Consider the following 22,990-nt stretch of genomic DNA (forward strand, 5'->3'; position numbering starts at 1 on the left):
TTCTTGATTAATATTGCTGGGAACGAGTATATGTAGCAGCCCTATAGGTAAGCACATGAACAAGCTGTGTGTATGGGGTAGCCTCATATGAGTACACGTACGTACTGTACAGGTACTGTATGAGTGAGCTAGCTAGCGACGTCGAGTTGCTCGTTGTTGACAAGAGGTTGGCGCCGTTATGCAGTCACATGCACGAGACAGTTTCTCGCGAATTTTGTATCGAGATTTAAAGTCGGCAATATTTCACGGGAAAGTTAGCGGAATATTCCGCGATATCTCAACCATCAGCATGTCGGTTATTTTCTTTAGAGGTGGATAAGTTGTGGTCACAAGAAGAGGAAGGTCAGTTGATCGCTGCAGTAGTTCGCCACCTGTGTGTTACTCTGCTTAGTTTGCCACAATGAGTTAAGTGAAAGCTTGCATATAATATTACTTTGCTTATTATTTCGTGATTTGAGGTTGAGATTAGGTTTAATAAGCTTTTATGGGGCCTGAGAGTTGCTTGCCACCTGAAATTAAGATGTTACTTTGGAGTTCTATCTCCCCCCATTTTTTTTTTTTTCGAGAAACAAATATCTAATTAATTGATTTATTCAAATTGTTTTTTAAAAATCGCTGCAAAGTCCAGATCCATGTTTGTTTTACTTCTTTTCAGCCGATATTTCCCAGAATGGAAGAGTCCTCCGTGTGACCAAACTCGGTGATAAATTCCCGGTTGAAAATTGTCAGTGCGACAACGGGCTAATTAGCCTAGTCTAATTTAACAGTGACATAACTTAACAACCTGACGTAACCTAAGCCAGTACATTACAAGTGCGCGTTCTGTCACAAACACTTCACCCACGTCCACCACCTCCGCTCTACGAGTATACACACACATGCGTTCCCCGCTCCCCCCGCGCCGCACCCACCAAAACCTGACATGACCGCATCATCAATGACGGCGATACCGACCATCATAATCATGAGGAAATATTGCAGTCACCGAGAAAAGTAATTCTCTCTCTCTCTCTCTCTCTCTCTCTGCCGTTTCTGGCTTTTTGGGGACCTTATGCGAAACGCTGTTTGATGCCCGTGTTGTGAAACTGATCGGTGGATTCCCGACCCTCTAAGGTGGTTCGGGCCACTCCTTTCACATTTAAATGTTACTTTAAGAGGGGAAAAAAAAAAAAAAAAAAAAAGAATTCCCAAGTATAACCGGCTTTCTTTAACATTAGAGAATACACCCAATTTCGCAATTACAAAGTACACAAATATAACAGATAATAATGAAAATGAGTAAAATTTGCGAGATTAACCAACCCAAAGCTAGATACCACGAGAGAACGACGGAAAGTCGTAGCTAGCTTAGACTATAAAAATCACCAAAATTAACGTGAAAACACCCGCCATATTATATGCTATATGTGAAAGTATTATTTCCAAAAATATTGAAATATATGTACAAAATTAAGAAGAAAGACTCGAAAAAGAGTGCCTGAAAAAAAAAAAAAAAAAAAAAAAAAAAGGAAATCGATAGTATGATCTTACCTTTGCTCTGAGAACTCTTTTCTCAGCACCAGAAAAGTATACTGACACCGTACCACCGTCAATCAGTCGCCAAGGATTCTACATCCTTGGTCGTCACTGACTGGTGACTAAGCTGCCTGAGCCACGGTGATGCCATTCGCCTCGTACAACCTCAGCTTGAGGGAAAACGCACCACACATTTATGTGCAAGAAGGAGTCCTGATGCAAATTTCAGGAGATATTGTAAAATTCACGAAAATGACAAAATTTCTGGATTAATTAAAATTTCGATGGATCTATCTTTACTCAACACACATTAAAAAAATTAATAATAATAATAACAATGGCGGTTTGAGGACCCCTGGTGGCCTCGAAGGTCCTATGCAGCCTCCTAGTTAGCATATAAGAAGAGGCGGCCCTACTGCAAACTGTAATCAGTAGCACCGAATTATTGTAAAAGTGGCGAACACAGTGAGAGCTTATTAGCTCAACAACCAAATGGAGGTGTTTGATGAATCTTATTTGCGCTATGGACACTGACTTCTGATTTATTCCTTTCTGCCAGTGTAAAGAAAACAACTAAACCACTTTACATTATAATCAAACAGGTAACACTCACAGGTGATGGAACAGTGATAATGCAGTTGTTTATGCTTCCACTACATAGTACAGTATAATACTTATCAGACACAACCCATCTTGCTTCATTCCTGTGATGGTGTCTGTCTGCTTTAGTTTACATAAGTTCCAAACTTTAGTAATATAGTTTGCTAATATATATATATATATATATATATATATATATATATATATATATATATATATATATATATATATATATATATATATATATATATATATATATATATATTCCACCACTTGACAAATAATTTAAGATTTGAGTACATTTGATTAATGGATATATTTTGACATTTTGTGGTTCGTCTTGACAGTAAATGTTGCATATCCACAAGGGAAGGATCTGTATTCTCAAGAATTGAGGAGTCTAGGTAATTGGACCTTTGCTGCATTAAAGAATACAATCCATTCCTTCCCTTTATCCAAGCCAATCAAGATTATAATGAAATCACCAAACAACTTTTGTAAAGATGATAATGCCACATTTACTTGCCTGAATATTTACAGTTCCTTACTGTATAGTAGTTTACACTGCCAAGACAAAATAATTTCCAATAGCCATGCCATCAACCAATCATGTCCATGAAGACAATAATTGCGATGATTCTGTAACATATTGTTGTGCATGCTGCATGAATTTTATGCTTCTGTCTTGGCTGCCATCTCATGTGTGTAGAAAAGGGGTGATTGCATTAGAAACAAGTCTTTAAAGTTCCAACTAGTTAAACAGGCTCTTCACTATCTTTTTCACAATATCCCTCAAAATACTGGCTCAAACACTGTCCCATGTACACTCTTGTTAACCATAGGTCTGCTTACTGTTTTTATTTTTCTCCTATATGTTTTCTTCCATCTTCTTGACCATATAGATGTTTTTCCCCCTTCCCTCTCCCCAACTGACTGCCATGAATTTTTCAAAAGTAAACATGTTTACAACTTTAATGTCTACATAGCTGTCCAGAGACATTCTTTGGGAATTAATCATAATAAAGCTATGGTTGACTGTTCCTCATGTAAGTCAATAAGGCACAATAATGACTATTGAAGGATTAATCCAATCTACTCATAAAGCAGGACTTTCATAAAATATGTACCACTTTAAAAATTCTTTTACATTTCTCTGATCATCACTGTTTTCCTAAAACCTCACTTGATGAATCATGCATCCCAGTTTTGGTCTAAAGTTTATGGTTATGACAAGGATACTGAATTCTGACAAAAAATTGTAAGAAACATCTCTAACAAATCCCCAATTCAATAAGTCTATCATATAAAATTAGTATACCATACATGGTATTCCCTGATAAAACTCAACTTTACCTGCAACATAATCATAATCCTTAATGATTCCAAAGCCTGAAATATAAATGACTGTCCCTAATCTTTCTCTGGCAGTGTTGAAAAGGCATTGGTGCTTAGTAAATGTTGGTAATGATTGATTAAATGATCAGTGGAATTACACTGATGACCACACTGCCAACATAAAACTAATAGAGCACCAAATATTTCTGAAATTGTTCTGGCATAACCCTTCACCATCTGGGCTAAGGTCACAGCCTGCTGTGTAATTTCTTGGTCATGCTTTCTAGAATCAATGGAAGGAAAAAGGCTTATTTACTATATCAGACTTAATTCTCTCTTATGTGGAAGTGCTTGGCACAAATTCCTTTGACAGCTAAATGAATGAAAAATTGATATCACAGCTACATTTCTTTAGGAAACAATGGATATGCATCTAATTTTAAAACAATACTTGTAAATACATCAAATCAGGTGACCATTAATTCCTCATTCACTTAGTGGTATAGATAAGTGTTCTACATGGAATCCATCAGGTACCAAAAAACATATAACTTTTTGTAAAACAAAACAAGATCTACCCACACAAATTATGTAAATATATCAAATTGTTTTCTCTATCTCTTTGTACAGCACCCTTTTCTCTCCACTATCCTCCCTTTTACATCTCACACATGGGGCCTATGTTGTTCCTTAAAATTCTAAATCATGGACATTCACATTAGAATTAACAACTATAGCAGCATTTACTGGATATACATGCTAGATTAATGAAGCCTGTATCTGTGTGTCCCTATCATTTACTGTACTAATCACCATTAATTCTCTTAGGTATATGATACTTATTTGTATTGAAATATTTTCAAGTGAATGTTTGTTGGATGCTCAAATTCACAAAAAAAAAAAAAAAAAAAAAAAAAAAAAAAAAAATGCAACAAATAATCTGAGTAAGAGAAAAAGATGCTACTTAGTGTGGAACTTTCACTTAAATTGAATCCAAGTCTAGTGAGTTGCAGATGAATGGAAGTTTCCCATAATAAATGAATTGGCACATCTACTGTGTCACAACATGCTGACTGACGCCTCCTTGTCCCTGATGTCTTTCCTGAAAACACAGCACTTAAAGGTTGCTCCAGTGCTCATCTGATCTTATGCATGACATCTTTCAGATCTGGTGAATAACCAAAATTGTAACATCCATTTCAAATCTCAATTTTTTTTTTTCAAGTGAAGATGTTATATTACTTAAAAATTCCTTGGAAAAAAAAAAAGTTTGACCATATGCATTGTGTGATAGAAAGTGACTATATCCACTGGCTTTGCTTCATCTCTTTCCGTTTCAATAGTCACCATCTCTAGGAGCATTCCTCAAAAGCCTCCACCTCTCTCCATCCAAACATTCTCTTTGCTTGTTCAAGCTTGTGTAGCACCTCTTCTATACATACAATGCATCTTTACCCTATATTTCTATCCTACGAATGTTTTTTCACTCCATCTAGTTCTCTCTCTCTCTCATTTTTGCTCACACACTTTTCATAATTTCTTCCATCTTAGTCCTCTCAATATTTATCGATAAACAAATTTTGCTACTCTATATTTTACACTATTTGCAACAGTTTCCATGCTGCATCTTTAATAAATGGCTCCACTGCTCTCTCCCTCACACCCTGCAAAATAATATGGGAGGGCTTTGCTTTCACTTTTTTTTTTCTTTTTTAGATATAATTTTTATCACACTGAATCATCATTGGAAACATGGGCATCCAGAGGGATGAACAAAGGATGAAGAAGGCACTTTGCTCTCTACTTATGACTATTTGAAGTGTATATATTCTGATACATGATAAAACTGCACATATGCCTCCTTACCTACAATCCTTTGAATACCCCTAACTTGGAAAGGTCATTAACAGTCAATTGTATGCCAAAAGTGTGCATCTAAAGTTAGCAAAAATCTGCACCAACAATGTCTGGAAATCCTGTACCGGTATATTTCTTTGGGTTTCTTTCCTGCAGTATAAAATGTGTGAAATTGTGCTCATGTTTTTCTTAAGTTCAGCTTATAGGCAATTCCCTAATGAATCCAATGATAATGTATGCCTACTTATGAATTTCTACATGTATGCATAAGAAACCTATTAACTGAAATTTTGTAATGCTGGAGAATTGGTTTCCCAAGACTCCTTAACAGCTCTATCCAATAATTAAAATTTGAGACTTCTGTCATATATGAGAATATTAATAGTTCTTTTACTGAAAACAGATCCCAGAAGTCAAAAAATATTCATAGTAACATCTGGGGAAAAGTAATTTTTGTGTTCAGTATTTATTTTAGATTTTCTTTAAATTAAAAATATTTAACTCCATAGGACTATGAGAAAAAATCCAGCACAATTTAACTCATTAGTAACATGAGGAATATGGATCTGAAAAGGTCAGCACATTATGAATTAAGAAATGAAGTGAGGAAGAAAGAGAAAAAAGAAAGATGCAAAATGGATTGCTTAAATTTTGCTGGCAAAATACAATTAACATCAACAATATAATAATTTATACAATATCCACACAGCCATACTACACTCTCTTCCTCAGCAGAATCCAATAGCTTTGGATAATATGTTTATATCTAATTTACTTAAAACTTTTATGAGCAATGTGGTTTAAATGTAAATATGAGTGTCTGTCTGGCTGCTTAATACTATACTCTCCTCATTGTTATAATCCATTAGCACTTTATTATGGCCTCAATTTTTTTTTTTTTTTTAAACATACTCATACCATACAGCTACATATATATATGTTCTTAATGATCACATCTCAATCATTATCACTGCTGCCCTAAAAAAAAGAAAGAAAAGAAATAAAAGAAAAGAAAAAAAATCATTATCACTGCCCAACAATGGAAGCCTTCTCAAATAACCCACATAAAGGAGAGATCGTTATTTCCTCTTTGTAACAAAAATGTTTAGCACCAACAGATACCATTAGGACTCTGCACAGCTTCACTCCTCACACTCTGCCCAAGCCTCTTCAGCTTGCATATAGTACTTGGCAGCAAGTTTTCCCTTCATGGCTTCTGTTGCTAATTCTGCAGCATAGGTATACAACTCTCCTAAAATGAAAATGGAGAGAAAAATGTTGAAATTCCTCATAAAGTAAGAATATTTAATCTGTTCCTTCTTTAAAACAATCTACTACTTTGTCAAAACAATTTCAAAACATTCCAGAAAGTTCTTATATCAATTCTGTCATATGCCTTCTCTAAATCCATGAATGCTGGAAGACATATCCTTATGTTTTGTCAAATACTTTTTACACCTGTCTCACATCATATCTTGCCACTTCTAGAACAAATGCATACATATAAATACAGTCGAATATGTAAAGGGCTACGTAAAAGACTATCTAATTTTATAATTCACTTTGCTTACCTGCTTTATTTGGATCCTTCTCTAAGCAGTAACCTCCAGAGAGGTACATGACCGCCTGGCGTGCTACCAGCTGGTACTGGGGATCATCCATGGTGCCATCAAAGTTACCTTCCTCATCCTCAGTGTTGGTATTTATCACTTTTTCTAACCAGTACACTGCCTTATCCCAATTCTTAGACCTGTGAAAACAGAATGAGAAAGAATATTTAAACTGATTTGTTGTAAAAATCATATTGTATAAAGGAGAATGTTGAACATATCTGAAGTTTAAATTGTTGTTTAGCTGTTCGCACAACTTCAATTTGAATATCAAATCATGCACAACTCTATGGGACTTAAACGTCATATTCTTGGACAGCCTATAATAACTGTTCAATGCAATTTGGTGAAAACTTTACATCTTGCAATGCACATCACATTTTTCAGATGCAGAAAATAAAAACAACAAGGGCTCTATTTCACAAAGAATATGCCATATCTCAATTAATTTATCTCTGGAAAATAATTACTTAGACTTGGGTAATCCTATGCCTGTCTCATAGGCTTTTGAAATGTAGATCATAGCAACTCGGTCCTTGGCTTCAGCTGCTGTCTGCATGTAGTCAAATCCAAGCTCCAACTCACATTTGTTATCATCCAACTACAGAGAGAAAGAGAGAGAGAAGAAAATTAGCATCATATTTCATAATTATGAATGATACCAACTATATCACTCTTGTCTTAGGGGATCTGCATCAATAAACCTTGAAATTCCATCAGATTTATATTCTAATTAGCACTTTGGAAAAAAATAACTGGCTAATCATAACCTCCTTACAAACACATCTTATCATCATTATCATCATTTGTTGCATTCTCACAAGGGTCACTCTTAGTCACCAGATAATAACAGGCCAAGGTTATCAGGTTGTGAACAACTTGACTGATATCAAGGAGAAGTTAGATGGTGGAAAAGTATTCAGCATATGGAAGTTGACAGATTGTAATTTGTCAAGTGATCTAGAAATGTCTAGAAGCCATCTATACACCTTGACATTTGATTACAACTTCAGACAAATGTGATCTGAGGGTTGGGGTTGATCTATAGTTGTTGAGAAGAAGTACCTGAATGCCTGGTAGTGTGTCATGTGGAAGGCCCAAGTGCAGCTGTGCCATGGTTTTGATGGCTTCCAAGCAACCACACTTGGCTGCCTGATTTAGGTGATAAATGGCTGCTTCCTGATCAAAGGATTCACCCTCTTTCACAAACCTATTCAGCTCATGATACTTGGCAAGATCCAAATGAACCTGAAAAAGGCAGGCTATTAGAAATATACTCATTTATTACAACTATCTTTACTACATACAAATGTCAAGACAGCAATATATTTACAACAGACATATTATCAGAAATGTATATATTTTCCATCGTTACTATTATGTACAATGATGTGACTAAGCACATAACACAAACATAAGATTCATGAACATAACTGTCAGCCACTATGATTTCACTGTAACTTGACTGCTCATTTTGTGACCACTTTTGTAACAACGGATAAGCTGTCTTCACCTGTTTTGCATTTCATCACTCTTTTTACTGCTTACTTTATTTTACTTGAAATGTTCATAAGTATGAGAGCCACTGCTTATGTACAGATAACTGGGTGCTCCCAGAATGCATCTGAAATTCAACTTTAAGACTATGTTTCTAAATGCATATACTACCTGTCCAAGAACTGAACCTCCAGTTTTGCTTCTGTTTTCTTCTAGTAACTCCAGCTGTTTACGGTGTTCAATTTCTCCAAGAACGTGAGAGGGTCGAGCCTTCCTCTGCACCAGCTGTTTGAACTGAAGTGTAAAATTTTAATTTACAGCATCTGAATCTTAACCAAAATTCATTCATGGATTTTCATTGTTTTTTGTTTAAGGTGTGTGTGTGTATGTGCTTGTGGATGAGAGAGAGAGAGAGAGAGAGAGAGAGAGAGAGAGAGAGAGAGAGAGAGAGAGAGAGAGAGAGAGAGAGAGAGAGAGAGAGAGAGAGAGAGAGAGAGAGAGAGAGAGAGAGAGAGAGAGAGAGAGAGAGAGAGAGAGAGAGAGAGAATGTATTACAGCTTTAGTGATTGTTAATGATTTGTCACCAAAGGGGATTAGCATATCTAATCAGTGATGTTTGTTTCTTGTTAGTGATGAATGTAAATTTCATCAAAATGGTATGGAGAGAGAGAGAGAGAGAGAGAGAGAGAGAGAGAGAGAGAGAGAGAGAGAGAGAGAGAGAGAGAGAGAGAGAGAGAGAGAGAGAGAGAGAGAGAGAGAGAGAGAGAGAGAGAGACTGAGACAGCAGCTGTAATGAAAACTGTCCCTTAAAACAAAGTACAATTACGCATTTAGTAAATTACCATAACCCAGAACATGCTTCTATTTGCAAGTTCAGACAGTACAGGTTCATGATTGATTCACTTACTTTTTATTTAATTAATTTAATTTGCATATGCATTTGAGTTCATTCACTCACTGCCCAATCAGATGTGGTGTAAGTGTTGCCCTAACCTTTTCCCCACTCCAAATTTGCACCAGTCAATTTCAGTACTGCACTGAGTAACATCTAGGTATCCACAGAGTGCATCAATCATGCACATGGTTACAGTGACGGCTCCATGTCCTGCAATGTGATCAAGGAAATTATTTACACTTCTATAGAAATACGATGTTAAAATGGTGATATAACTGTTAGTCCATCTCAAGCAAAAATTTAAAAATTCAATGGAATTCCATCAGAGATACTCTGATTTTAGTCACTTGTTGCTAAGCCAGACAACCATGTCTTGCATGTTTCCAATTCTGCAAAGACAGTTTTGAATCAGCTGAAATAACAATAAAAACTTCAATATGCAGAAAATTCTCTTAAATGCTATTGGTATGCAAAAATGAAGCATGAGCATGAAATGTTGCTAATGTCACTGCAGAGCATGGTGTTGGAAGAGTTTGGTAGTGCTTGATCTAGAAATATTGCAAATGACAAAGCATGGGTGGTAGTGGGACAAGCAACATTACCCAAATTCCATTTGGACTAAAGTGATCAATGTGATTCCACTGGTGATGAGTAAGGTGTCTGAGTGTGTTGCCAGGGGCTACTCTTCATGCAAATTCCACTTTCAGAGGAATCTCTTAACAGTCTTGCTTATGCACTAATTGAAAGTGTTAATTCCAAAATAAAAGGAGTGGGGATAAGGTATGATGGCTCTTTTAGGACATGAGAATAGACTTGGGTTGTACTGGTGAGTGAGGGAGTCATCCATAACCACCCAAAATCACAAGATTTTAAAACATTGCATTGTTACAGTAAAATACTGGCACTTTTTTTTGCTGAGCCCTTGTTTTAATGTAATTTGTGTAAATGATTGACGAGATAGACCTTAAACATAAAAAAAATAATGTTTGAGAAATGCATGGTCAAAGATTAATACTTTTCATGACTGCTTTTCAGATCTAAAAGATATGTTTCTATATGTAGCTAGATATGTCTTTCTATCCTCTCTTTATATACAAAATATTTATAACTTTTCTTATTATGAGCATGCAGGTCTTGCTCTTTATTCTATGTTCCTGGACTCACATTTCTGGTAGTATGTCTTTTAAATTAAGAGGGTTGTCTGAGCTACTCTGTGTCAATATGTTATAAAACTTCTGCAGCATATCTTGGAATATCTAGCTTCTTAGATCTTGGTGTTTTCTTGTTCATTGCTTTCTTGTGATCCCTGTCCCAGAGATGCAAAGTTTTCTGAAGATCTTTCAAACTAGTGTTTATTGCAGTGAGGAGGGATGCCTTCTAAGAAGCAGAAGTAACAGAGGAGAGGGATTCTTAGGACAATGGAATATCCTGAAGGGTGCAAGAGGTTGGGAGTGTAGGAAATGGTGAAACTGTTGTCTTGTGACTCGACACTGGCTGCTCCTGTTTTTTTCTTTTTTCTCTTGCAGAAGAAAGTTACCTTTTCTTGCTAATGATGTAACCATTTTGATATGCCCTTAGTGAGCTTTAGTAAACAAGCAATAAGGAAAAGGATTGGGGAGGGACAGATGAGAAGCAAGACACACACCTTCTCCCTGGAGTCTCCCTGCTTCCCTTGGGAGCTGGGAGTGACAAGGTGTTGCTACACAGAAGTTTTGAAGTATTTCATCAAAATATAAATACATTTCAAGCCACAACTCAGTCAATATGATTAATAAAGATGTTAAATTTCACAACAGTGTTGCTAGTTGGTGTAACTATGTCTAGAATTCTTTCCCTCATTTGTGTGTTATGATTTCAACTTAATATTGGTGTGGCATATAAAAGGGTGCAAGGGATGGCTATAAATCCCCTGTGTGTGTGTGTGTGTGTGTGTGTGTGTGTGTGTGTGTGTGTGTGTGTGTGTGTGTGTGTGTGTGTGTGTGTGTGTGTGTGTGTGTGTGTGTGTGTGTGTGTGTATTTACCTAGTTGTATTTACCTAGTTGTATTTACCTAGTTGTGGCATATGGGAGAGGAGCTAAGCTTATACTGTCCAGTCTCCATAACTGTTTTTATCCAACTTTTCCATAAAGTCAAAGTAAGTGTGTGTGTGTGTGTGTGTGTGTGTGTGTGTGTGTGTGTGTGTGTGTGTGTGTGTGTGTGTGTGTGTGTGTGTGTGTGTATGCCAAGATCAATATATCTGAAAACAACCAATAACTATTCTTACTTGCATGATCTCCATCTCTCGAGTCTCTGTATCTGTCCCAGAATCTGTCATTGAGTCAAGACGAAGCCTATTGTGGTAGTCCCTGAGGTGGTGGTGGTGATTTCTCTCCCTTTTGGCAGAATCCACGAGAGAGTCTTCACTTTCAGACATCAAAATCATGTCATCACATTCCTAAAATACACAAATACAAGAAGCAATTAACTGTCAACTTAATCATAGCAGGGAGTTTTCTTCTATCTCACTTTATTTATCCCTCAGGATGTGGAGCATACCCTATCTGGTCTCTTTGAGCAGGCACACACATATATATACATTCACCTGTGGCTGCTGCCTTGGACTGTCCTGTCACAATACTTGGGTTTCACTACATAACTGCTTTACATCTGCTACATTCATCAGCCACATGTCTTTAATGACAAAGAATGCTGTATCTTTGATTATGAAATTTCTATACACTTGAAAATTGAATGCCTCTGTAACAATAGTTTTAGAAAAAAATATACATGTTTAACATATTTCAGGAGCAAGCAATGGAGATGTTTAATCCAAAACATAGATTATATAACTGTTAATCCACATGCTACATCTGAAAATAATCTTTTCTGTCTTTATGGATTATTACATACTGAAACATTCTTCATTTAATGCATTTCATAAATGCTAAAGTATAATAAGTGAAATCCTTACTTTGGTATCAAGAAAGTTAACTGGCAGCTGCTGCACTCTTTGTTGCTTTTCTTTCTTAGTACATTAAATTTGATTTCTTAGTACCATGTCAATATCTCCATTCCATTACTGACCATCAGCTAGCCTAGTGAAGACAACAGACTGTGGGGATCTTGAGTCACAAAGGCATAAATTAAACCCAGCACAGATCATCTACTGAAATACCCAAAATTTATGCACATACACTATTTCATTCATAGAGGAATGTCTGTTCTCATTTCTGAAAACACTTAACATACACTTACCAAGGAATCCAAGGAGCTGATGGATGTGAGTTTGGTTCTTGGTCGATCATCCCCTGAGTGGTACCCTGACGACAAAGAACGCATACGTATATAGTCTTGGATGTGTTCCTTCTCCTCTTCTGAAGGAGTCAACACAATCTCCTCAGTGCCCCGGACAATAGTCTGGTATGCATTCTGAAATCATACACAAGAGTCAGGAAAACAACTTAAAATGTTCACTCTCTGTAGAGTAAAGATCTGTAAGTGTAGTTGCTGAAACTTTAGATTTTAGACCTGGTTACAGATCATCTGTAGTCTCCCAATGTTCCACTCTTCCCCTTGGATAATAGATGGGTAAACATGACAGGGCAGATACACTACTATTAATTTCACTATCATGAATACCAGAACTTGAAAATAGTGATACTGCAAGTACCAATGCAGTGGACTAGAGATAATAATGGATTGAAGATAGTAATGAACTGATTTTCTTGACAAACACCCTGTCTTGTTTAAAAGCAATATTACCTGTCATAAAGTGCAGTTTTGTGAAACATTCAGCTGCATATTTTTTTTTATTTTCTAATCTCACTGATTCCAGAATATATAAATAAAGACACTTGACACATGGTTAGTCCATAAATGTAAGTATTTGTTGTTGCCACGGTTGCTGTAGTCACAATATTTTGCATATAGAGAGAGAGAGAGAGAGAGAGAGAGAGAGAGAGAGAGAGAGAGAGAGAGAGAGAGAGAGAGAGAGAGAGAGAGAGAGAGAGAGAATAAACACAAAATATAACAAAGAAAGAGAGAGAGAGAGAGAGAGAGAGAGAGAGAGAGAGAGAGAGAGAGAGAGAGAGAGAGAGAGAGAGAGAGAGAGAGAGAGAGAGAGAGAGAGAATAAACACAAAATATAACAAAGAAATTACGGTACCTTTGTACTTGAAATGGTTTTATTACTTTCAATCTCTGATGGTGCAAGGTCAAAAGGAGTGAGATTGAGACTCTCACAGATGGAATTACACCGGTGGGAGTGCAGGAAAAGTGCCATGCCTCGGGTTCCCAGGTTACCATCCCCATACTCTTCTCCTGAAACAAACACACAAAGAAATTAAAATGCTGCTGGCAATACATTTTTTCTAGCATTACACTGAACATATAAGCTTACAAATAATGTCCTCTACAGTGAATCACGACTGGTAAGCATTTCATCATCCCTTCACCATTATTACTTATTAAATCTCTCTCTCTCTCTCTCTCTCTCTCTCTCTCTCTCTTTCACACACACACAAATAAGGTCACAGCACATACCTACTCCCTGGAGGGTAAAGATTCTATGTACTCCATAAGCCTTTGCTCTAGATGAGAGAGAGAGAGAGAGAGAGAGAGAGAGAGAGAGAGAGAGAGAGAGAGAGAGAGAGAGAGAGAGAGAGAGAGAGAGAGAGAGAATAAGAGACAATAGTAAAGGGAAGAAGAGAATCTTGCCAAACTTCTGGCAGGCTTGATCTCATGTAACCAAGACCACCACTAACTGCTTCCACTGCCTTCCTTATTTGCCTTGTCTCCCCTAACCATTATCCAGTTTGCCTAATCTAGTTATATAACATTGCTATTATGGTACATCACTTTCTGCCACAATATACAAAATGATGGCCATTCACTTATATTCTTGTACATTATCTCCCTTGCCCTTTCCAAAATACTGACCATGGCTAGTGTGAATCTGAGGATCTGTGTATAAATCTCCAACTCCTTGGATATCCACCACAATTAACTCATGGCCGGACCTGAGAAACAAAAAAAAAAAAAAAAAAAAAAAAAAACATAAAATACAGAATATTATCTTAAGGCAGTAATTCTTAATTTTGATAATGATGATGTGTCCTATTTTGATAAATATGTGCTATCTTACAAAACTAACTATTTTGTCCAAGTATAAGAAACCAATATAATTTAACAGAGACGAAAAATAATCAAAACAAAAATTTCATTATCTAATCAGCAATGATTATTGTTCACTAATCACTCCATTATGTTTCTCATTATGACTGAAATTACTGTACCTTTCAAATGTGAAGTGGGAGAATGCTTGAGGAGTCATGCGAATGGCTTCTGAACGAACAAATCCAGAGTTTGAGTTGTACTTCACATACTGACCCTCAATGAAGTGCTCAAGATGGAAAAGAGGACTCCCCTCTCTGTCTATCATTTCCAGGATGGCCATCTGGAATATATCCACCTGCAAGAAAAATTAAGGATCTTTAACATCTATTCATAATTTTAAAATATGTAATAAAAAAATGAACAGATAACCACGTAAGAATTGTTTCACTTACTAGTACTGGGAGTTCATGAGAGAGAGAGAGAGAGAGAGAGAGAGAGAGAGAGAGAGAGAGAGAGAGAGAGAGAGAGAGAGAGAGAGAGAGAGAGAGAGAGAGAGAGAGAGAGAGAGAGAGAGAGAGAGAGAGAGAGAGAGAGAGAGAGAGAGAGAGAGAGAGAGAGAGAGAATGAGAGAGAGAATTTATACAAGTACCTTCTTTGGTGGATTGTGTCTGTTGTACTCTTCTCCCCACAGTTTGGCATCCATCTGGAGAGAGAGAGAGAGAGAGAGAGAGAGAGAGAGAGAGAGAGAGAGAGAGAGAGAGAGAGAGAGAGAGAGAGAGAGAGAGAGAGAGAGAGAGAGAGAGAGAGAGAGAGAGAGAGAGAGAGAAAAGTTAGTAATGTGTAACATCGAGGAAAAAAAAAGCTAGATGGATGGAATAGCAAACACAGTAACAAAAGATTTACATGTTTTATATTCAGTACTGAAATTTGGAGAAAAAAAAATTGCACAACTGCTCTAACTACAAAACTAAAATTGACACAGCTGCTTTGATAACAGATAGATTTTATTATCTAATAGTGCTCTCTCAATATCTTCACTGCAAATATTCAACTGAGTTCAAACACATGGAAGAACAGCAACATATAACATTTCATGAATGGTAACAGTGTTCTTGGTTTCTAACAAAAGACCTGTTCATATAAAAATGCGATATCAAGTAATGGGCTATCCTGCAATAAAATATGGCTGATCTTGATTACTTTATGGTATTTCCTTCACATTTTAAGTAGTATAATTTCTCCACAATGCCTAAATAACTACTTGCTCAGAGTGGAAAAGCACAGCAAACCATGTCTTGAATGATCACAGTATAGTCTGTCTCTTTTAATTAAAATCATGTACTTTGGATTTGAGTGCCATATCAATATCTGTGTACTTTTGTAATCATGCGGTTAGGATCCATGACCTTGGGAAGTCAGATCCATAGTACAATGAGTGGGGAGAAATACTTGCAGAATATTTGTTACTTTGTTGGCAGTGGATATGTAGGCTGGAGGAGAGGGCTGGGATAATTGTGTGATGGGGCCAGCCAGTGTTAACCATTATTCCTTAAAATTTATTGCATAAAAGTTGTGACTGGATCAGTATTAGATGAGAAATCTCTATTTAGTAATTCAATTAAAACACGGGTTAAATGAAGATGTAGACCTAGGAAGCTCATTTTCAAAATAATGATGCTGATGTAAAATAAAAATCAATATGATGTTGAAGGCTAAAAGTAAAAAAAGACCACTTGTGGCACTAACCTGAAGCCTGACATCATCAAAGTATGTCTCCCTGGGAGTGTTTAGGTCCATGTAGCGTTTCGCTACATAATTATGAGCTCGCTCCCAATCATCCTTAGAGAAGTTGCTGAGCTTCTTCCTGTAAAAGTTGCTAAATTATAAAAGATCAATACACACAGCTATTTTCCATAATAATGCCCTTTCGAACGTAGGCAGCACAGACAAAACTTGTCTCACTCTTACCAATGATATAACTTTATGCGACTGAATCAAATTTCCCATCTTATAATGTCAAACCATTACATTTACCTTTTAATCTATGTATAATGTTTCTGTGTGCGTGTGTGTGTGTGTGTGTGTGTGTGTGTGTGTTATGAAAGATCACAAATTACCTAAACAACACACATGGTATATCAGTACTATAAAAAGATACGAGTTTACTTACATACGGAAACACTCCCTCATGGCACCATGGTTGAAGGAATCTTTCTCCATCTTCACCACAACCTCGTCTTGTGTCCAGGTTTGCCGCATGGCATTGTAGCGGTGCCTCCTGGCCCGCTCTGTCTTGTATGCATTGAGGTGGAACTTTTCCCATGGGTCTCCAAGTGCCAGAGCCTGATGAACAACAATACTGAAATACATTCTATATTTTGATGCAATTACTAACAATGATGTAAAATTTTCTTGGGCACTTGTCTCTAAAATTAAATTGTCCATAATTTGATTTACAAGTATTTCTGTATAACTTTACTGTACAAGTCCAACCTTAACTTTACCATATATGTACTTTAAATAACAAAAACTGGGATTTGTTTACAAAATAGCTTAAATACCTACACCCCAAGAATAATATTTATGCTTATAGAAACAACTTGAAAACTTTGGTAACAGTCATTACCTTCCGGACTGCATTCTTCCAAGCCATCTTGGCCACAAAATTCCTGTTCACAGTTGTCTCCCTCCTCCTCTTTAGCCCAATTTGAAATGCCGCAGAGAAGGACTGGTTTGAACTTCCATCAGGTAGAGAATGGCAATCATCATCACTAGAATAAAATGAAAAAAAAAAACATTTTGCTCTATTATCTCCACATAACGGCATTCTTAAGCCTCCTGTAAAGGACGATGTACTCTAGCACCAATGTAATTCCTGCTCCCATTTAAGCTTAGACTTACAGATTAATGCATAATGCAAGGGATGAAAGTAAGCATGAATTTTTCACCAGCTTATTTTATGTATGTATGTATATATATATATATATATATATATATATATATATATATATATATATATATATATATATATATATATATATATATATATATATATATATATATATATATATATATATATATATATGAGCAGGGATACATCAGAATTTTTCTTCATTTATTACTTGTGCAATGTTTCACCTTCTCAGAAGGCATCTTCAGGCTAAAAGACAATGAATTTTATTATGCGAGACATTGTGCAAGTAATAAATGAAGAAAGAAACTCTGGTGTATCCCTGCTCACCTCTTCTGTAACTCAAAATTTATCTAATATATATATATATATATATATATATATATATATATATATATATATATATATATATATATATATATATATATATATATATATATATATATATATATATAATCAAGAGTGTATATGGGCAGGAGATTCTCTTTCAAATATGTTTAGCTGAAAGTGATGGCAAGTCATTTGTATTTTCTTAAGGACTTTCTCTTTATGTGTCATTTCTGCAAAGATGATACACTTTAAAGATGTCATCACACAACACACAAAAGAGAATTGGACAATTTTAAGGAATAAAGAGAAAGTCCTTTTAAGAAAATACAATATATATATATATATATATATATATATATATATATATATATATATATATATATATATATATATATATATATATATATATATATATTAGTATACAAAGCATCTATTATGACACTTGATCTTTAAGTGCTAGAAATACTTGGCAGGGTAGACCACTTAGTTGAAGAATAGTGCCACTTTATTCCCTACACATTATCAAGGGATACTAAAAGGTGAGAAAATCTGAACCCCCAATTTTTTTTATTTCTAGCAGAAAGGCAAGATGTGTGGAGTCTAAGCCTGGTACACAATAAGTAGAATCAAGCCAACCTCCAGCTATGCCAAAAATGTTCGAAAGAGGAAAGATACAAAGAAATCTGCCAGCAAGACCAGTATTTTTTCATTGAAGCTGGCTGGCCTTGTGGCCTTGCACAAAAAAAAAAAACAAAAAAAAAAAAACACTAAGGTGTGTCACTACCCGTACCCAAATGGACGATCAATTTTGCACGAGACTAAATTTGACATAAAAGATTAAAAATCACTCCCTTGCACTTATCAACAAAACTCTCTCTCTCTCTCTCTCTCTCTCTCTCTCTCTCTCTCTCTCTCTCTCTCTCTCTCTCTCTCTCTCTCTCTCTCTCAAAAAAAAAAAAAAAAAAAAATCAAAAGGAAGTTGAGAATGAACATATCATAGCTTTATTTTATTATTACTTTTATCAGTGTTTATGACTGATGAGACTGCCTGTATTTTTAGTATTTTCACCTTCAAAGATAATTCAACAAGTAGTATTGTACACTAATTAATATTAAAGGGAAACTTGAAAATACAGCATTGTTACTTAGTCTTTGTTAGTGCCCTGCTGTCATATCTATAAGGACCAGTAACCTCACTTGGAAAAATTACAATCATGCACCTTGGGTTGTTAGAGAATGTTATCTTTGAATATTTATGCATTAGTTCTATTTTATCTGTAGCCTGAATCATCTTTAAATGATTAATGGGTCTGTAACTTGAAGATAAGCCCAGAGATCATTCAAGGCCAATTAATTTGTACATGCACTTCCAGGCAATTACATTCAAGGTACTCAGCAAGACTTTCCAACATTACAATTACCTTCCAATTCAATCTGAACTAGTACAACAAAACCAAAACCCAAATCAATCAAAACAATCAATGACCTTCTAGCTACTCTAAAGCACAACACAATAATGCCAACCCCATCACTGCTTACCTTTCATCTAATCTCCTTCTTAGATCTTCCAATTCTAGAGGACGGATGTCTATGTCATCCGAGGACTCACTCAAAGTGCGATCAACCAGCACCATGTTGATGTCACATTAATTGTGTCAGACCACCAAACTGCACCAAGCAAGAAGAAATGGACAGATGAGAAATGGAAAGAAACTATATACAAGGATGTCAAGTATTCTTATTTTGTAGAAAAGACATTGCCATGACAGAACCGAAAGAGATAGATGATCAAGTGCAAAGATTCCTATTTCTTCTATATGGGCATATTTCAAATCCGACAATTTGATAATTCTTGATGGTGATCTACATAAAATTATTGCCATTCTACTCCTGTACCCTAATTACATATGAGAGCCAAAATTTCATAAAACATGCAATATTTAAGTATTTTACAAAGTACTACAGGGTTAAAGCCAAGCAAATTATATAATATACCAGTCTGTAACAGATAAATATTGTGATGATATCATACACATAACTGAAAGCATAGTAAAAAAACATATTAAAAAAAAATAATTTTAAGGCAAGATACTTTTCACAGACAATGAGTTAGCTCAGGATAAATATACAGGCAGACAGATGCATAAAATCACAGAAATATAGCACCTATAATACACCTGCATCATACAGAAAAGTTGTCTGGGAACAATATGCAGAACATTTCTAGGCAAGGGACAACTTAAAATTAAAACAGTCACACAATAAATAAGTATACTTCCCAATTAGAAATACTACTATACAACCTATATTTAAAATATGCAGCATATCTACAGTAATTTATCTGTAGGTACTTTTAGGATGTAATACATTAACTAGGAGCATACACTATGTGCACAGACTATATAATACACGATTTGTTCTCTCTTGTGGACTGGTTCATATACCTCAGGAAAGCTGAATTTAGTTTGACAGTCATGACAAAATTGTAAGTAATGAAACAATGAAGTACACTCACATAAAATTCAATCAGCAAAACCTAGCAAGGCTGATCTGATAGGTAATTCACATCATATACTGCTCCCCTATTTCCAACATGCTACTTTACTGTAACCTTCACATATTGTATGAACTTCTTTATCCTATCAATAAAATGAAATGATTTTCATGGCAGTCATTTTGATTTTATAAGTGGAAAAACTGAAGTCAACACTATTTTATAAGTGGAAAAACTGAAGTCAACACCATCTTCAAAACCACCGAGCAACTTTGTAGCTGCACAATCTAAACATTAAATAATATTCAGTGATGTAAAAATGCGACATAGTTAAGAACTGAACTGGGCAAACTCACTGCCACAGGGGAAATTTAAATCACGTGGATTACATAATTCGTGCATTCACTGACTGAAAAGTGTTTACATGCCCGTTTGCACTGATGACATGCATTAGAGAATGAAGACAGGTTCCACACTCTCAGAACAGAATAACTGACACATACACACACCTCATAATTAAGCACTGTCTAGAAATGAAGACGTGCACCCTTAATTCTTATCAATGACGTACCTACGTGCTCATGCACTCAAGACGTTCACGCCTTCACAGCTTTGGATCGACATCACTTGTGGACAATATGTGCATATATATACGTTCTGCGGGGTCAGATATGCACAAAAGTAACGCCGTCTTCTTTCGCTGTAGAAGGTGGTTCCTCGGTCCAGACAACCACGTCATTGGACACCACCGAGATGCTAACACACCCAGATGGCCTGATCTCTGCGACGCACACCCTCACGCCCACCACCAAATGTTATTTACCTTACTGTGCTAGCAGTTCCCCACGCAAGCTTAACGGTCTAGCAAAGCATTTCAGAAGTCATGTCCGTGACTACCGTTCTCGTGGCACCAGAAATAAATGCAGCCAGGCTCTGTGCACCGCGGCACGTTTTCACCACCAAGGCACCGACACACACTAATCTTCTGCTGCGGGATGTAGTGGCCTTGTGGTGTCCGGAAATGTGCCACCGTCTTTCTGTTTACTTCACTCAACTTCGTACAAGTGAAATATTTATGGTATGAAAACTGCTGGTATATTCCAAGATTCTCTATTTTGATGTCTATATTCGTTTCACACACTTACCGGTATGTAAATAACCATAATTAAATCATACGCAAGGTTAATCATGAATGCTCTTTAAAGTTTCGGAGACTATTAAAGGTCCCTCCTGTCATAAAAGTTGCCAGGTACCACCAGGGAAGCCACTGCATCACGCGAGGCCCATGCGCACATGAGCCCCACGATGATGTTTGTACAAATAACGTGACCAATCAGCTTGATAGGTATGTTAAGAAAAATAAGAAGGAAAACAAAAATCGTAAAAAAACAAACAAAAACAAAAACGGTTGTTTTAGTGTTTCAGCCTCTCCCAAAACTGGTAGAATTAGAAGGAAGTTGTTATGTCTTCTTCGGTCGGTAAGGGGAAGAAAAAATACAAAACTCTACTGCAGGTGTTGCCCCTTATGTCGAAGTTACTAGGCAGAACTCTAGTAACCTTGACTTCAGGTAGGTGCTTGTATTGTACACGTATTTGGGGATAAAAATGATATGAGCCACCCTCCCATCTCGCAGTCCCTCTCCAGTCTCCACCCACACAAATCCACCCATTTACATTTATCCTGAATAAAAATAACGATTCATATTACAAGGATAAGAGCGTGGTGGTAGTTTATTATGGTCTGACCTTGTTTCTGTCCTGGGTTCAGAATGATGAAAACATTCACAGTTGGCAATGGACCCACACTGATCCATTCCTTGTACCCTCACCACGTAGTATGCTGGTCGATGCCTCAATTCAATCAAGCGGATGAATATGCAGTGAAGCAAGCGTTGATGGAACCAGCAATGTGGCGATAATAAACTTTACCACTCTGGACCATGAAAAGACTACTGCGCAGTAAGGGACTTGGCTGGGCGGGGTTGAGTGACTTCAGTCGCCGCGACAGGTTCATAAATGCAACATGCATAGGTGTTACAACATAATATTGAGCACGGGTGAAAGGATGTGCCAGTCTTATGCGTTCAAATATAGACAGCTTATAGAATGGAATACAACATCAATTTGAATGTTTTGTTTACATTTCTAAAAGACGTAAAAAAAAAAAAAAACTATAGTACGTACTACGTATTACATGCATGTGCATTGCACTGGATAGCCCAAAATATACTGTGATCCGTGGTTCTGTTTTCCGTCAAGTTGGTCGCATAACGACACGTATTTCAAGTCTATCCTTTAATCTAGAATCTTCTAGAAAGATAAAGATGGCGCTAAGGTTTCCATTAGTTTTCCACGCTATAACTACGTGGTCTTTTCAGGGATGCAAGGTGATATTGTAACCATTTTGGTGTTCATCAGCGCACGCTTTGTTGCATATCTGATATAGCCGGACATTTTTATTTAGCCATGACCCGTGTGCTTCATTTTGTAGTGATGTGTATAAAGGAAGAGACGGTGACCAATTACTTTTCACTTACGGCGTGTGGGGAATCTTCGTTTGTTTAGGAAAGCACAGTACGTAGTGCAGTGACAGGATACAATTCAACAAATATTCTTTAGCTTGGTAACGTGTCGACGAAGTACCGTAAGGTCCACTTATATGATCTGAAAACTGCAGATTTGGGAGAAATTCAGTCCAGAGACGAGCGCGCGCGTGCGCACGCACGCACGCACGCACACACACACACACACGCACGCGCACACACACACACACACACACGAGGTAAAATTTCCTCAGAATATAAGGTGACATGCAATCAAAGCGTGATACTTTGGCCAGATGCATCCCGAGGC

General features: G+C 36.5%; 1 protein-coding gene across 5 annotated transcripts; it reads right to left on the reverse strand.

Moving 5' to 3' along the window:
• Positions 1-2,093: 2,093 nt before the first annotated feature.
• Positions 2,094-22,125, reverse strand: LOC135107367 (eukaryotic elongation factor 2 kinase-like). 5 transcript variants are annotated; one of them, XM_064017129.1, is made up of 16 exons: positions 21,884-22,125; positions 19,183-19,311; positions 17,029-17,173; positions 16,573-16,745; positions 16,149-16,266; positions 15,052-15,105; positions 14,582-14,757; positions 14,226-14,305; positions 13,453-13,607; positions 12,544-12,717; positions 11,573-11,743; positions 8,586-8,708; positions 7,983-8,165; positions 7,388-7,518; positions 6,879-7,057; positions 2,094-6,559 (listed from the first exon to the last, which is right to left on the reverse strand). In XM_064017129.1, the coding sequence occupies exons 2-16, from the start codon at positions 19,275-19,277 to the stop codon at positions 6,450-6,452; spliced, it is 2,067 nt and encodes a 688-aa protein (XP_063873199.1). In that variant the 5' UTR covers positions 19,278-19,311; positions 21,884-22,125; the 3' UTR covers positions 2,094-6,449. The 5 variants fall into 5 exon arrangements, with proteins under 5 accessions (XP_063873199.1, XP_063873198.1, XP_063873197.1 ...); XM_064017128.1 differs by lacking the exon at positions 21,884-22,125 and adding an exon at positions 20,961-21,141; XM_064017127.1 differs by lacking the exon at positions 21,884-22,125 and adding an exon at positions 20,709-21,137.
• Positions 22,126-22,990: the final 865 nt, after the last annotated feature.

This window comes from Scylla paramamosain, chromosome 15 (genome assembly GCF_035594125.1).
Source record: "Scylla paramamosain isolate STU-SP2022 chromosome 15, ASM3559412v1, whole genome shotgun sequence".
Lineage (NCBI taxonomy): Eukaryota > Metazoa > Arthropoda > Malacostraca > Decapoda > Portunidae > Scylla > Scylla paramamosain.